Consider the following 18075-nt stretch of genomic DNA (forward strand, 5'->3'; position numbering starts at 1 on the left):
TTCAAGGGAAGTCACTCCTGCTGATCGCCTACTGCTCATTTCAAGTACCACGGACTCCACTGCCGCCAATGCGGATTAAGCAGGGTTAGCCCTCCAAAGGGGTATTATCTTGCTCATCATTCCCGACGGTTATATCCACGGTCACCTCTGATTGCAGCCACGATCCAATCCAGCAAGGACAGTCTTCTTCATTTATATTCTTTATTCTCCAATCGTCCCACCAATCGTCCAACCATCCAACCAATCTTCCAATTGTTTCTTCATTCAAACATCCAATCCTTCAAGTAGCCAATCAAATCCCTTCTTCTTCATTTATTCTTCAAGCAACATTATAATATTCTTTCAAGTATAAACATCATCATATTCTGCAATAACATATTGGACTGTTGACTTTGACATTTGCATAATCTACAGTATATCATTTGTGCCATCAGTATCACTTGTTTTGCAATATCTTTAGTAAATGAATTTCATTTTATTCTATTGTTTCACTCCCTTCTGTCGTGGACGCAACATCCTTACATTAAAGCACCCAGCCTCCATTACAGTACAGCTGGTGCTTCTAAGATCGTGACAGCTGCGGGAGGTACATGATTTTTTGGGGTAGTTCGCAGCCCCAGAAGGGTAGGAAACTCTCCTGCATCCCACCCATCCTGCACAATTCCTTGGGAACTGGCAGGATAAAGATAAAGGCAGCAAAACCTGCACGACACAGTGTGAAGGGAGCAGGATAAAGATGGGAATGCTCTAATTTAGTCTCACTGCCTACTCATGGGCATTTCCCATATCTTTGGAACCAAGACCGGTCCAAGAGCCATATGCCGGCTTCTTCAATACAGGGAACCCCATCATTTTGTTCTAGGATATTTGTGAAACCAGGACTGGCTCAAAGAGCCCGGGGCTGGTTATTCTCGGGGGGAACCCCACGTTGTTGTGTTTTTGTTTTGTTATTTATTTCTTTTTTTACTTTTACACACTTTTTTGACAGAACCATTCACAAATCTCACTGATTTGTGCATGGTTCTGTCAAATGCCTGCCGGAAGCAGGTCTATTTTTTTTTTTTTGCAATTTTTTTGATGTCTAGGGTGCAATTTTTTCAAATCGTACCCTATAACCTTAGCGATTTTTGTTGTTTTCAATGAGAAAATAGCTGGCTTTGATTTCTTAAGTGTTTTTTTTTTTTTTTTTTGTCACGGCAAAACTTGCAATTTATACAGCAATTTGCACACTATTATATGTGCAATATGCAGTAAACGTGCAATTTTGCCCGTTTTCCTCCAAAAATCATGTATGTCTAAACATCGCCACTGATTTGATTAATTCATATTTATACCTTACTCATTTGTACTGAAGATTTGGCTGGGCTGTCACTCAAGCGGAGCTCATACATTTCTATAGTGAAAAATCAACCAATAGAGGTGTATTTGTAAGAACCTGCGGTATTTCATAATGTTAATTAGACCAACACCCAAACTTTACCTAATTAACCTTGTGGTTTGGCCTATTAACCCTTTAGTCTACTGCAAACCGCATCCAAATACGAACTGCTTCACTGTTGAAAAACATGAATTCTGTAACAGCAGCAGCTTAGTCAATATTTTTTTTTTTTTAATAGACCTGTGTACATTCATAACTAGCTTAGTTAGAACTCTGCATGGACACTGGTGTTCAGTAACTTTGCCCCTTTTAGTCTGTGAATGTGCTTTAAGGAGTGAATAGTCCTGACACTTTTGAAGGCTGATATGTGAAAAGAAGTTAAATGAGTTTAAATGTGGAATACTAAAAGGGGAAAGCTTTGAGAAGGAACACAGAATTCATCCAAAGTGGCATTGAGAGGGGAAGCGGGTACTTTTTACCCGGGTCTGATGGAGGGGCCCTACAATGGGGAGAGAGAGGACAGGTGGCCACGGAAGCACAGCCTCTCTCCCCAGCTCAGTGCCATGTGCTGAGCTGGGGAGAGACAGCTAAAGGGGCAGCCTGTCCTCTCTTTCCCTCTACTTTAATTTTTTTTCATGGGGGTGTGGCCCTGCCCCCTCCAGTAGCTGCGCTCCCTTTATTTTACTAGGGCCCCTGGTCATTCACACCTGGATAATACTGCAAATCATTAGTAAATGACTGTGCAGGCAGGCATGTTCTGACTGTTTGGAATGAGGTATAACATGAGCAGTTTGACTCATTGCAGAGTAGACACTTTTGCAGTTTTGGTCACTAGGATACATCCTTAATGAAGTTGCTTTAACAAAAATCGGTACTCTTTACTTAGAAGGGCGCCCATCTCGGGCATCTCGGGGATTGAATGCACTAAAAAATCGGGTGCGATCAACCGACGAGATGCCCGAGATTTCCCATAGGGAACAATGTTAAATGTCTCAATTGACCCGATTTTCCTGTTCAATGCCTCAATTGACCCGATTTTTCCATAGGAAACAATGTTAAATGGGCCACAGAGGCCAAATAGGCACCCTGAAGTGAATAATGGCCACCCGAATTGTTAACGCCACCCCACGATCAACGTCAACCCGAAGCGTGGCGAGCGCAGCGAGCCCGCGAGGGGCGGCGGTACGCGTCCTACGACCTTTTCATACCCCCACTATCCACGTCGGCGTGGAGTTGAGAATAGAAAGTGTGGCGAGCGCAGCGAGCCACTGAGCCCGAAGCGTGGCGAGCGGACGCGGATACCTTCACAGGTATCCGCGTCCCCTCGCGGGCTTCACAGCTGTCCGCGTACCCTCCCGGGGCTCGCTGCGCTCGCCACGCTTCGGGCTCGGTGGCTCGCTGCGCTCGCCACACTTTCTATTCTCAACTCCACGCCGACGTGGATAGTGGGGGTATGAAAAGGTCGTAGGACGCGTACCGCCGCCCCTCGCGGGCTCGCTGCGCTCGCCACGCATCGGGTTGACGTTGATCGTGGGGTGGCGTTAACAATTCGGGTGGCCATTATACACTTCAGGGTGCCTATTTGGCCTCTGTGGCCCATTTAACATTGTTTCCTATGGAAAAATCGGGTCAATTGAGGCATTGAACAGGAAAATTGGGTCAATTGAGACATTTAACATTGTTCCCTATGGGAAATCTCGGGCATCTCGTCGGTTGATCGCACCCGATTTTTTAGTGCATTCAATCCCCGAGATGCCCGAGATTTTTTACTAACGATGCCCACGATCAAAATCGTGGGCGCCCTTCTAAGTAAAGAGTACCCAAAAATCTCAATACAGAGACTCCACAACCTAGATATTGGCAACCATGGTCATCCAAAAGTTTAAACCTAGGCAAAAACCTGATCCTGGTCACACTACACCACCTTGCCAAATTTGGTGGGACTAGGGCCATTATTCTGGTTCACTCGCAAAGGCAAATTCCTTCTCAAATGGACAAAACCTGGGCCCTTATTCTGGTTGGTGCGTAACTTTCCGATGCCGTTTTTTAGCCGTCTGCGCAAGCGCGAGGAACACTATGCGCATGTGCCACGCATGGTCGCCGTACTTGTTCTCACTAATACCGCACAGAAATGTGCACCGCAATCACTCGTGAAATATTTGCGTATTATGGGCGTCATTGGGAATGACACAGGGGCGTAGTTTCAAAGTGGGCTAAACTGGGCGGAAACATGGGCGGACACGGGGGAGTGCACTTATTTTGGTAGGCGTGCATTCGGACAGCACACCGAATGCACGCGAACAAAAAGGGAAGAAATGTGCGGTGTCCAAAAGGCTAGTATTGCTTTGCAGACACCACTCGGTCATGCGCTAGGCATTCGGAACACCTAATCACTGAAACCATTGTCAGGTGAACACAATACAATCCACTCCTTTACTCATTCCTTGTTAATTACACGCTTGTCACTGCTTCAATTGGAACCATTGCAGCTTAAATGGAACATTACTAAACACACACATATATGCTGCACTTTTCACACACTTTTAAACTGCAAATAATGAACACCACTTAATAGTAATATATTCGGTCGCCGAGTATTAGATCGACGGTGTTTTGGACGAAGCCGTTAGTCAGACTGTACGGTTTTATCGAAAGTGTATAGATAGACAGTAGCATATGCTCCATCATAGTTAGATCGAAATATGCAAGGTCTTACGGCAGAAAGGTAGACCGCTATTATGTCGACCTGTATCTAGGTCGACCGCATTTTTATCGACAAGTACGAGGTCGTTAATTGCTAGGTCGTCCGCTATTGGGTCAGTTAAATATGTCGACCGTTTACATGTCGAAAATTACAAGGTCGATCAACAATAGGTGGGCCGCTATAAGGTCAACAAGTGCAAAGTCAACTGTTTATAATTTGAGCACATTTAGGACGCCTTACACAAGGTTCACCGTTAATAGGTTGACACATAAACCACGTTGTACAGCAGTATTCTGACGTGGCACCACAAGTGCCACAATGACCTGGCACTGCTTAGCGCTGCCCACCACCATTACAACATCACCCATGAAGCTCTCCACCCCTGGGAACCTTCCATCTCACTAGCTGCACCCATTAAATACAGCACACCTATTGCCGGCTAAATGCAAACTCCCCAAGTCTCCCCATAGAGTCACACAGCCTCCCGTCTACATTTAGAAGCTCAACTCCACTCTAGCGCATTGCCGGGCCCTATCATGACTGCGGCGCCCAGTAGGCAGCTGCCCAGGGTGCCGGGATCTCGGGGGGCGCTAAAGTCTGCCTATCAAATATTCCAGGATTTCTTTGGAGGATCCCTGTTGTACTTAATGCAGCAGGCTGCTCTGGAACCTCTGAGACCTCCCCCACACTTTCCCTAGAGGCATACTTCCCTACTTTGGTGCCTAAGAAGACTTATACCGGCCCTTGTGGCACCACAAGTACCACAATGACCTGGCACTGCTCAGCGCTGCAAACACCCATTACACTGTCACCCATGAAGTTCTCCACCCCTGGGATCCATCCATCTCCCTAGCTGCACCCAATAAAGACGTCACCCCTAAGCACCCCTATACCTGACTAAATCCAGACTCCCCCAACTCACACAGCCTCCCGTCTACATGTAGAAGCTTATTCCATGCTAGTTGATAGCGCTTTGCCGGGCTCTGTTATTACTGTGGCACTACAAGTGCCAGAATGACCTGGCACTGTGCAGCACTGCAAACACCCATTACACTGTCACCCATGAAGGGCTCCACCACTGGGATCCCTCCATCTCCCTAGCTGCACCCAATAAAGAAGTCACCCCTATACCTGACTAAATCCAGACTCCCCCAACTCACACAGCCTCCCGTCTACATGTAGAAGCTTATTCCACGCTAGTTGATAGCGCTTTGCCGGGCTCTGTTATTACTGTGGCACTACAAGTGCCAGAATGACCTGGCACTGTGCAGCACTGCAAACACCCATTACACTGTCACCCATGAAGGGCTCCACCCCTGGGATCCCTCCAACTTATGTTACATTCGACCTATAAGGTTTCGATGTAATGTAAGTGTCGACCTTTACAGTGTCTGTGAAGTGGTGTCGACCTAAGTTCGTTTGTTCTTCCCGTGATCGACCAAATGACCGGATACCACATTAACATATACATTTCATGTCTGAACTCAGTTTTATTTGGTCATTGGTGTACAAATCTGCATTTACCTACTAAATCAGACTTACTAAGTTTCCCGGGTTTTTAGCCATAAAATTTACTCACCTAGGGGCGTGGCCTATGCGCCGCACGGTTGACGCTGCCGTACGGAACGCAGGGTGTCGCTGATGTACGCCAATTACAGAAATAGGATATAAAGGTGTGTTAGACCAATGCAATGTGGTTGCACACATGTCTGCATCTCAATCTGAGGAGGAGCAGGAGTTGCAGGACCTATTTGCCAGAATGGATTCCAGCACCACCTATGTCCCCATCAACCCAGACCAGCCATTGGGGGAAGAGCAGCCAGATGGGCCTTCTACATCATCCCAATCGGTAGCTGGCCCATCTTCAGCCTCAGGAGAATCATTGGGAACACAGCAGGTGGCTTCCCAACAGAGTAGCCTGCCCAGCACTTCGAGTACAGCGACAGGTGGCCGTGGCCGTTGCAGTGGCCGTGGCAGTGGCGGTGCCAGTGGCCGTGGCCGAAATAGGGCAACAGAGGAACCAACCACCAGAAACATGGCATACGAACCGCAGGAGCTTGCCATCCTGGTGCCCCGTGCACGGGATTGGATCGAGTGTCCACAGGACCGGCTGACACACACAAGGAGATGGAAGATCTGGGAGGACATAACGGTGGAGATTAATGCGGTGGCTCCACAAGTTCGTGAGACGGAGCACGTTAAGAAGAGGCAAGTTCATGTGTGTTACATTTGAGCAGTACAAGACCAGTAATGTTCACATTAGATATTTGATGAAGTTGGTCAATGGCCGGTCACGTTGCTTGGAGGCACAGACATGTTTGCCATGTCATTTAATTGATAGTTATTGTAGGGTGAGTGTGAGTGTATCTTGTAAGGGTTGGTTTTCAAATTTAATATAATGTAAGTTTGGTGTCATGAGGCACATGTTGTATTATGTTGCAGATTGCAATGGGTGCTACAGCAAACATAAGGAGTGACATGTATTAATATGTAAACTTTGCTTGCAGGTGGCACGACTTCAAAGGCAACCTCAAGAAGAAATTGACCCAGCGGTGGGAACACAGCCACACCTCTGGGGCTGGCCCCATGCCATCTAAGCTGAAGCTCACCCCCCCTGGAGGAGATGGCACAGTGCTGCAATGCAGTTGAGGAGGTCCGGGGGGTGAGCAACATAGACATCGAGTCCCCAGCGGAAGTCATGGCTTCTGTGCTTGAAGGTAATTATTTGCCATGCCATAAGTAGCTGTTTCTAATTTTGCATGGAATGTGTTGTAATTGTAATTTTCTCTTTCACCAGCATCCCCACCGCTTGGTCAAGAATCTCTTGAGGAGGTTGAGGAGTCTGTGCCACCTGCCACCACTACCAGGCCCCTGCAGCAGCAGCCACTGTCCGCGGCTGAATTGTCCACGTGGGGGCATGTGCTTGGCAATATTGTGCAGCAGGGAGAGTCGGCATCAGAGCGGGTGCGTAGGACTGAGGAGGTGTTGCAGGGTTTGGTCAGCAGCCAGCAGACAATCGCTGTGAGCCTGCAGGCTATGGCTGCCACACAGCAATCAATTGCTGCTAGCCTGCAGGTGCTGGCTGATCAAGCCCTGCGGCAAAACGACCTCCTCCTCCACCATAATGAGCTTATGGTGGAGCTAGTTGCCAGCAATAGGGTCCTAATGTAATCCGTTTCTGGTGCATTACCACCATCAGCACTCCCTGCTGCCAGAGGGGGAAGACGATCCCCCCCCCCCCTCCCCAGCATGTGCTCCACCTGGCCCACCATCTGACCGTGGCCGTGGCAGAAGAGCTGCTGCACGTGGCAAGGAGCTTGGCAGGGGCAAACGTGCCCGCAAATGAACTTGTGTCCGCATTAATCTTCACCCTTATGTCTTCCCAAATCTTTCATTGAGCTGTGTGTGTCAGCTTCCTGTGTCCAATTCCGTGCAGAGGGTACCCACATTTGCCCTCGGTTCGAATGTCATGTTTGGTTCCCCTGTTGCCCTCTTTTGGCTACCATTACTGTCTGCTGTGCTTGAAGTGTTGGTGCTCTACTTTTGTTGTGAAGCCACTTGATGTGTTCCTAATGATTCTGCTGTGGCTATGTATGTCTACAATACATGTTTTTATTATATATTATTTAATTTTCTTGCTGCTATGCTTCCTTTTTTTTTGTGGCGAATTATAATTTTTTTGCTAAGTTCATTTAATAAATGTTTTTTTGTTTCCCCCAAATGTGTGGTTTAATTGCTACAAAACCCAGTCAGGGTTGAAGTGGCCTGCAGAGGGAACTAGGTATTAGGCTGTTCACTTGAATTCTACATTATTATATATATATATATATATATATATATATATATATATATATATATATATATATATATATATATATATATATATATATATATATATATATATATATATATATATATATATGTTAGCTCATACTGCACAGGACTATGGTGTAGCTAAAAGGCAAATGGTATACGGTCATTTGGTCGATCACGGGAAGATCGAATGAACTTAGGTCGACACCACTTCACAGACACTGTAAAGGTCGACACTTACATTACATCGAAACCTTATAGGTCGAATGTAACATAAGTTGGAGGGATCCCAGTGGTGGAGCCCTTCATGGGTGACAGTGTAATGGGTGTTTGCAGTGCTGCACAGTGCCAGGTCATTCTGGCACTTGTAGTGCCACAGTAATAACAGAGCCCGGCAAAGCGCTATCAACTAGCGTGGAATAAGCTTCTACATGTAGACGGGAGGCTGTGTGACTCTATGGGGAGACTTGGGGAGTCTGCATTTAGGCGGCAATAGGTGTGCCGTATTTAATGGGTGCAGCTAGGGAGATGGAGGGATCCCAGTGGTGGAGCCCTTCATGGGTGACAGTGTAATGGGTGTTTGCAGTGCTGCACAGTGCCAGGTCATTCTGGCACTTGTAGTGCCACAGTAATAACAGAGCCCGGCAAAGCGCTATCAACTAGCGTGGAATAAGCTTCTACATGTAGACGGGAGGCTGTGTGAGTTGGGGGAGTCTGGATTTAGTCAGGTATAGGGGTGACGTCTTTATTGGGTGCAGCTAGGGAGATGGAGGGATCCCAGTGGTGGAGCCCTTCATGGGTGACAGTGTAATGGGTAGTTGCAGTGCTGCACAGTGCCAGGTCATTCTGGCACTTGTAGTGCCACAGTAATAACAGAGCCCGGCAAAGCGCTATCAACTAGCGTGGAATAAGCTTCTACATGTAGACGGGAGGCTGTGTGAGTTGGGGGAGTCTGGATTTAGTCAGGTATAGGGGTGCTTAGGGGTGACGTCTTTATTGGGTGCAGCTAGGGAGATGGAGGGATCCCAGTGGTGGAGCCCTTCATGGGTGACAGTGTAATGGGTGTTTGCAGTGCTGCACAGTGCCAGGTCATTCTGGCACTTGTAGTGCCACAGTAATAACAGAGCCCGGCAAAGCGCTATCAACTAGCGTGGAATAAGCTTCGTAGACGGGAGGCTGTGTGAATTGGGGGAGTCTGGATTTAGTCAGGTATAGGGGTGCTTAGGGGTGACGTCTTTATTGGGTGCAGCTAGGGAGATGGAGGGATCCCAGTGGTGGAGCCCTTCATGGGTGACAGTGTAATGGGTAGTTGCAGTGCTGCACAGTGCCAGGTCATTCTGGCACTTGTAGTGCCACAGTAATAACAGAGCCCGGCAAAGCGCTATCAACTAGCGTGGAATAAGCTTCTACATGTAGACGGGAGGCTGTGTGAGTTGGGGGAGTCTGGATTTAGTCAGGTATAGGGGTGCTTAGGGGTGACGTCTTTATTGGGTGCAGCTAGGGAGATGGAGGGATCCCAGTGGTGGAGCCCTTCATGGGTGACAGTGTAATGGGTGTTTGCAGTGCTGCACAGTGCCAGGTCATTCTGGCACTTGTAGTGCCACAGTAATAACAGAGCCCGGCAAAGCGCTATCAACTAGCGTGGAATAAGCTTCTACATGTAGACGGGAGGCTGTGTGACTCTATGGGGAGACTTGGGGAGTCTGCATTTAGGCGGCAATAGGTGTGCCGTATTTAATGGGTGCAGCTAGGGAGATGGAGGGATCCCAGGGGTGGAGAGCTTCATGGGTGACAGTGTAATGGGTGTTTGCAGCGCTGAGCAGTGCCAGGTCATTGTGGTACTTGTGGTGCCACAAGGGCCGGTATAAGTCTTCTTAGGCACCAAAGTAGGGAAGTATGCCTCTAGGGAAAGTGTGGGGGAGGTCTCAGAGGTTCCAGAGCAGCCTGCTGCATTAAGTACAACAGGGATCCTCCAAAGAAATCCTGGAATATTTGATAGGCAGACTTTAGCGCCCCCCGAGATCCCGGCACCCTGGGCAGCTGCCTACTGGGCGCCGCAGTCATGATAGGGCCCGGCAATGCGCTAGAGTGGAGTTGAGCTTCTAAATGTAGACGGGAGGCTGTGTGACTCTATGGGGAGACTTGGGGAGTCTGCATTTAGCCGGCAATAGGTGTGCTGTATTTAATGGGTGCAGCTAGTGAGATGGAAGGTTCCCAGGGGTGGAGAGCTTCATGGGTGATGGTGTAATGGTGGTGGGCAGCGCTAAGCAGTGCCAGGTCATTGTGGCACTTGTGGTGCCACGTCAGAATACTGCTGTACAACGTGGTTTATGTGTCAACCTATTAACGGTGAACCTTGTGCAAGGCGTCCTAAATGTGCTCAAATTATAAACAGTTGACTTTGCACTTGTTGACCTTATAGCGGCCCATCTATTGTTGATCGACCTTGTAATTTTCGACATGGAAACGGTCGACATATTTAACGGTCAACCTAATAGCGGACGACCTAGCAATTAACGACCTCGTACTTGTCGATAAAAATGCGGTCGACCTAGATACAGGTCGACATAATAGCGGTCTACCTTTCTGCCGTTCGACCTTGCATATTTCGATCTAATTATGATGGACCATGCTACTGTCTATCTATACACTTTCGAGAAAACCGTACAGTCTGACTAACTGCTTCGACCAAAACACCATCGATCTAATACTCGTCGACCATATATATTACATTCCGATGGCGCAAATTAATTTATTTATTTTGTCTTAAATTTCTATGTTTCTTAACATTAATAAATAGTTAATTACAGTTTGAAGTTGTCTGTGTGCTTTTTAAAAATGTAAAAGTATATGTGTAACTTGTTTATAATGTTTTAAATAAGCAAACTGTACATACTGTATATAGAATATGTTATGTTCACATGCTGTAAGGGTTAATGTGTGTAATGAATATAGTAGTAATGTGTTTCAGTATATATTAGGATTTAATTGATTCAAATAGACAACAATCCCTTTTTAATGAGGTTGCCTAACTGCATACGTGGCTCATGTGTTCGCTGTGTGTGCTCCGAAAAATACTGTTATATTTGAGCGTAAATACTCCGCATCAGTGTCTACGGCCAGGTTCCCGTACGTTCTAACGCGGTAAGACCGTGCTTACACTGTAAGACCGTGCCGAATCTGTACGTGTCCACCGCACACGCACGATTTTTATGTCGTCCGTACACACGCCCTGTTCTTAAAGAGTGCGTCCGTCCGAATGCGGGGGCTCAATGGGCGTTTCTACGGTTGATGTCCGCATAGCGTTGTGTGCGGCCCGCTCCGTAAGAATTCGGTAATGTACGCACCGATCAGAATAAGGGCCCATGTGCACTGCAGGTGGGGCAGGTGTAACATGTGCAGAGAGAATTAGATTTGGGTGGGGTTTTACTACAAAGTGAGATCTAAATTGCAGTGTAAAAATAAAGCAGTCAGCATTTTCCCTGCACAAAAACAAAATAACTCACCCAAATATAAATCTATCTGCCCCACCTGCAGTGCACATGGTTTTGTCCTTTTGAGAAGGAATTTGCCTTGCGAGTGAACCAGTATAAGGTCTAGGTATAAAACTATGGCCGTGTGTAAATGACAAACAGTCAGACACCCTTTCTTGATTATATAGATAACCATTGTTTGGGCTAAAGTGGTTGCACTGGAACACCTAAAAGGTAAACAAAGTGTTGATATTAATATAATATTGTTAATGGCAAGCAAGCTAACACTTTTGCTTATTAACCCCTTCAGTGGTGTTTTTATTTTTAGGGAGCGCTCCCCACTGGGCGGTAATTTATTTTTTTCTCTGGGGAGCACTCCCTAAAAAACAACAACCGCTGTCTCCCCGGGTCCGGGCAGCGCCGCTGAACCGTCAATCAGCCGTTGCCTGGCCCTGCACCCCATCCCTACATGCAGCGACCGGCTTGTCATAAGCCGGCGCTGCAGGCTGTAATGCAACAGCTGGGGGGGGGGGAGCAGGGTGAGCCATGGGCTCGGCGGAGGAGAGGGAACCGGGCAGCGCTGAAGCTGCCTGAGTTCAGCGATGAACTCAGCAGCGCTGCTCGGCGCTAATCACTGGCAATCCTGAGAATTTTCAGGGCTTTAAGGCATAGCCCAGAACATTCTCGGGATTACCAGTGAAGGGGTTAAGGGTTTTCCCATGAAGAAGTGATAAAACCTGTTTAACCGAAAACAAGCTTTTCACTGCTTCATTCTCTTCACTCCTCCAGAGGCGACACCAAAATGCTGACTCCTCTGCAGTGACAGTAGCCGGGTGCTGCATTGTGACATTAACTTGCGGCACTTGGCTTCTGTCGCTGAGAGGAAGCCTTCGTTGCTGGAAGAGTACCCGGGGGTAGCCTGCATTCCCCCATGTTGAAGAAATCTGAGGCTTCTCCTGCAAAGCCAAGCTCCCTTTTTGGACGTGCACAGCAGGGGTTACCAACCACGGTGTCTTCACTGCTCCAGCTAGTATGGGGAGAGCGATTCCTAGTAAATCCCTCCCTGTTCCTCTGCTGTGTACAAGTTTGCCATCTCAGGATGGTGTAATCTGTACATCAAAACAAATAGAGAAGGGAAGTTGAATACATCCCTGTCACCTGGCATTTCCTAGACCAGCAGGCTTTGTAGTGGCTATGTAACCTGCTGGTCACAGATTAATAGGGTTTTTACCTATTTCATTGCATTAATGTTATTTATAACCTCTATAGATTGTAAGCTTGCGAGCAAGGCCCTCCTACCTTTTCACTGTGTAAATACCCAGTTTGTTGTATCGCTGTCTCCTTTTGTAAAGAGCTACGGAATATGCTGCGCTACACATTATAAGAAACTGTTAATAAATAGCGGCAGTAAACATTGTGTAGAGGGAAAGAGTGGGACTACCTTAAAATACCTTTTATATAATCTCCAAACAGCAGACATTGGTAAAAACAAATATCATTATTACGTAAATCTCTGTTTTCTGATCTGCATATAAGCAGAAGTTGCGCTGCGCAAGTGCAGATCTGATCCTGCAACATTGTTTCATTATTTAACATGCTGCTATTTGTAGATGGCAGCTAGGAGTGTTGGTATGTACATACGGTTAATAGCATTGGTATTCAATCCCAATTTGATCTGGACCAAATAGCATGGCTAGCCAAAACACATGCATTTAATTTTAACTATATTGTACAGATCTGTACTATATAGTCATTGCTGCACTGTATATTTGGCTATTCGATTTGAGCTGAACGGGAGCGCGCATCAGCATCAAATCAGGATTGAAATGTTAAAAACATTTGATGTCTATACATTCCTGATCCGATTTTGACTATATAGTCAAAGTGGAATGGCAAATTTTATCGTGTACACACCATTATAGTAAATGGTTGAATGAGGGCCCTGTTTTCTGTGTGTGCCAAAGACAGTGAATGCATATGTGGCTGCAGTCTCACTGGTCCCAGCAGCGCTATTTCAGGGGACATGCTTGGTAACCTGAGGATTAATCAGATGTCCAATTACCATGCGGCTGATTAGCTGTGGGTCACAGAAGCCTGCTATTCTTGCATGTTTCAGAACAGCTTCTGCGTACAAGGATGTGTGTACAGCATATAATTCCACCCTAAAACTGACAGAAATATATATATTTTCTAGATTGAAAGTCTTTATGGTGTCAATGTTTTTGTATTTGATGTTTGCCTTTCCTTTTAGACTTTTCACAATGGAGGATAAAGAACTGGATATTAAAGGACAAGGCGAAGATGGATTGTGCGAGACTGTTCTGTTTACAAATATGGATACCAGTGTCGCAAAGCACAACAATGAGGTAATGTCCTATTCTGGAATTTGTTCTCAAGATACATTCTGGTTCTGTATGGATTTGACTTGTGGGAATGATGTGTGCGGGTAATGCACATATAGAATAACCCATAATCTAGTTCATGTATGCCATTTTCTAGTTCGGTTTAGAAATGCTAAGTTAATGCTTTTTACAGTGTACACGGGGTGGAGGGATGTGTGATGGGATGTAGCCAAGTACATTTAGTCCTAGAATTTGGCCTAGTACTTTCTGTGCTATTAATAATATATTATATAATACTATGTAATATAATATAATTTTACTATGTAATACCATATAATAATATGGTATTAAGTTTAAGTTGTCATAAAGGCATCTTGTGTATCTGAGCCTATTTGGAGCTATGTAAACCAGTACTTGGGGTGAAATAGCAGATAATGGGGCAGATGTATTAAGCAGCCGTTTATGTTTTTAAAATAACGGGTCCTGCTTCTCCTGCATAACGTGGAGAAGCGGGCACCTTTATCACCGCAATGTATTATGGGGTGTGGTATAACACCCTCATTATTCCGACATCGGAACCCCGACTGTTAGGACTCAGACAGCGGGGTGAGCGCAGGGCGAGCGCAAAGTTGCCCCTTGCGGGCTCGTTGCGCTTGCCACTCTGCAGGCAAAGTGGCTTGCTTCGCTTGCTCCCTTTTTTATTCTGCGATCTACGATGGAGAATAGCCGCTGCCAGTGTGTCAGGCTTTTAGCAGTAGGGTTTCTGACGTCGGGGTAGTGACTGTTGGAATACCGACTGCCGGTGAGTCCTCCAGCTCCTGTATTATGCAAGGACTAGCCGATAAAGAGAGCTGTTATTTCCTATCTCCACTGCTCTCCTTATTGGCACCCCCTCAGGCCTGCCCATGCGCATCTTACAAAACTCTCCCTCTCTCTCCCGGCCAGCTCTCTGGGCTTTTATCACAAGATCTTGTGCGCAGCCCAGAGCCAGCAGCCTGAGCTGACATAGCGGACGGGTCAGATTAACGGTTTGAAGGCTGTTAATACATCGCCCTGTCTGCTAATTACTGGGGGGAAATGGAGGGGATAGCCCCACCAAGCGTTACTCATGGGGCTGTCCCTAGCGCACGTTGGGTGCACTGTTAGTACGTATAAGTAAAAGTAATCCCCCCCCCCCCCAGTTAACTAGCGTTAAGTGCAAATATGCACTTAACACTAGTTCATACAGCGGTTCTGATTCTGCTGTGGACACTGTTAGCATACATGTGTGATCCGCTGCTGCATCAGAAGACACTGTATCAGATAACTGCAGAATCATCAGATATCTTGGTAACCTTCAGGTTCCTCAAATTGCCCGCTGCAGCTCCATAAAGGAGATCAGGAAAGTTTTTGGAACCCATTGCATCCCTCTCTACTCCCAAATAGCTACAGCCTGGCAATGCGAGTGCGAAGACAGGACTCATTGCTGACATGGGCAGATCACCCACCATCGGATGTGCACATAAACATTTGGTTTTGCACACAAATCCAATTTAGTCCCAATGTCTTTAAAACAAACTCTCACTTGGGGCAATAGGATCTTTAAAATTACAGGGTGCTTTCTATAGGGCAGGGCTGGGCAATTGCGGCCCTCCAGATGTTGAGGAACTACACATCCCAGGATGCTTTGCATTAGTTTTGCTATGTGGCCATGCTGAAACTGATGCAAGGCATGTTGGGATGTGTAGTTCCTCAACCTATGGAGGGCCACAATTGCCCAGCCCTGCTATAGGGTATTGAAATAGACCAACCATGTAAAATCTTACAGTATGCTGAGGCCCTATTTGAAAAAGATACACAGACAAGGCGAGTGCAGGCAAAGCTTCAGTCTCCCTCCCATCCTCCCCTGCCAAGGCTATTGTAAAGTAAAACATAACTGTTATCTGCTTTTGACTGGCAACCCTGCAGCTCAGAAATACTGATTTTTAGGCTCTACTGTTCATGTATACTGCAGACAAAACCAACCTGCATCATATATTCACTTATTTCAGTGTATCGTAAAGGTGGCATAACCCTTTGAATAGATGTTGCTCACATTTCTATAGACTTCTAGGAAATCCATCTAAATGCCAATGTGTAATTACAAATCCCCATGCCTGAGGATTAGGAACTAATCTAGAACATCTAAAGACTGTCTAAAGGTCAATACACACTGGGCAACTTTGAAATGAAAGCAGCTGAGTTTGCTTGTCTGAGCTGCTTTCAACTCAAAAGCTGGCCAGTGTGTATGGGGCAGCAACGAGCGCTGATGCGCGTTCCCTCATCATAGCTGGCCCGGCTGCTCATCTGTTGGTATTACCAGCAGATGAGCGACGGATTGGACGGCTTTCCATAGGGTCCTGCTATGGAAAGTTTTTACCCTGGGGAAAAATGGTGAAACAGGTGAAAAAACGCTCAGTGTGTATTTTTCAGCCCAGCGATTTTCCCCATCATCGGTCAGCATACATGCTGGGCAAAATCGGCCAGTGTGTATGGACTTCAAGTCTCATGACTCTCAGTTTGGTTTTGAAGAACTGTGTCAAGATTAACAGTTTACCACACATGTTCTGGGGCTTCTCAGATTTACATCGGTGTGCTAAGAGTTCTAAAACAAACACTTACACTAGTGCTGCCTGTGTACACTGGAGGCCTTCACCAAAATTCCTTCAAGAAAGCATATAAAACACTATAGAAGTTACACAGTGGCACTTTGTGTGTTTCCCAACAGAATAAAACAATACAACCTTGTTTAATTAAACAGGCTTTCCTCTACCTCCCCATGGCAGCCAACTCATGGGTTAAGTCCCGAAGGGTAGTACTCTGGAAGGAAACAAAAAAAGAACACTGGCCCCTATATAAGCTCCACCTCCTTAGGACTCAGTGTCTTTTTTTTTCCTTCCAGGGTAGTTGGAAGGGCTTACCCTGAGCTGCAGCCCTCTCCGCTGCCTAGAGCAGTCGGGGGTGAGGCATGGATTGAGAAAAACGGGTCCCCGCTGTCGAGGGCAGTAAGGGGTACCTGAGGTCTGCTGGAGCCTGCCGGAGGTAGCACGCTTGTCCGAGGTAATGGCGGCGGACATGGGCTGGTGCAGGTCGAGCCGGCGTGTGGCGTCTGACAGGAGAGAGGACGCTGAAGCCGGGCGCCCGTCGGGCGGAAGCTGGTGTCCGGCGTGTAAGCGTCTGACGTCAGCGCCACGCAGGGGCGCAGGAGCTGGGCGCCCGTCGGGCGCTGAAGCCAATGGCTATGTGCGGCGGGCGTCTGACGTCACGGACGCGCCGCACGCACAGGGGGGCGCGTCATTAAGGCGCCGGTACCTTAAAAACGGAGCATGAAGCTCCTAAAGACGCCCCAACAAGCTCTTTAAACCTTGAATGGTGAGAGCTGATAGACTGCGGGAACAGTGAAGTGTACGCACGCAGCATTTCCAGCAGACGGTAAGACTCCGCTGACAGCATTAGCTGGAGGAGTTATCATCATCCTTACTCTGTGTTATTTGCTTTAGCTACAGGCTTAAAGCTGTCACTATGGATGAGGGGAAGAAGCAGCACAGAAAGTCAGGGTAAGCCATAAATAAGCATTGGTTGGTAAAGCACTTCAGGTACTGACTGTGATATGTATGTTTTAGGTCAGACTCAAGCAAGGGGCAGGCTGAGGCAAAGGCCAAGCACAAGAAACACCATCCTGCCAAGTGCAGTTTGTGTGACAAGGCACTGCCGGATATGTGGATAGGCTCCTCGTGTAGTGCCTGCAAACTAACCCAACAGATGGGTATGCCCCAGATGACCGAGTTGGTGTCTATGCTGAAGACAGCGTTGGCAGACACGTTTATGACAAAGCAGGATGTGGAGAAAATGCAGGCAAAAAGGAGCAGGGCTGAGCTCTCAGGGGGATCCCAAGACTCGGCAGAAGGACCGGCATTTAGAGAGGAGGAAATGGAAGAAGGAGAAATAGCGCAGGATAAAGCAGAAGCTGACTTTAACCCAGTATTATTGGAGAACCTGTTGGTTCTTATCAATAAATCTCTTAAAATAGAAGAGACTCAGGGGGAAGAGAAATTGCAGGACCTGCTGTTCCAGGACAAAAAGAAAAAAGGTAAAACATTTCCGTTAACGAAGGCGCTGAAGGAAATGGTGGACGAAGAATGGAGGCACCCGGATAAAAAGGTGGCGGTGCCACTTAGGGTAGCCAAGATGTATCCATTCGAGAGTGAGCAGGTAAAACACTGGGAGGAAGCCCCGAGGGTTGATGCGGCGATCGCAAGAATTTCTAAAAAGACGACGCTTCCTTTGGAGGACGCGAACAATTTTAAAGACGCGATGGAAAGGAAGATGGAGGTCAGTCTGCGCAAG

General features: G+C 47.0%; 1 protein-coding gene across 2 annotated transcripts in view; it reads left to right on the top strand.

The window, feature by feature from the left end:
* Window positions 1-18075, top strand: part of LOC146064982 (sodium/hydrogen exchanger 9B2-like) — a 59106-nt gene that overhangs the window by 7472 nt on the left and 33559 nt on the right. For both annotated transcript variants that reach the window (XM_083179012.1, XM_083179011.1), the window contains exon 2: window positions 13620-13734. In XM_083179012.1, coding sequence (XP_083035138.1) covers window positions 13630-13734 — 105 coding nt within the window. In that variant the 5' untranslated portion in view covers window positions 13620-13629. The remainder of the gene's footprint in view (window positions 1-13619; window positions 13735-18075) is intronic.

Source organism: Crinia signifera, chromosome 1 (assembly GCF_055691185.1).
Source record: "Crinia signifera chromosome 1, ASM5569118v1, whole genome shotgun sequence".
Taxonomy (NCBI): Eukaryota; Metazoa; Chordata; class Amphibia; order Anura; family Myobatrachidae; genus Crinia; species Crinia signifera.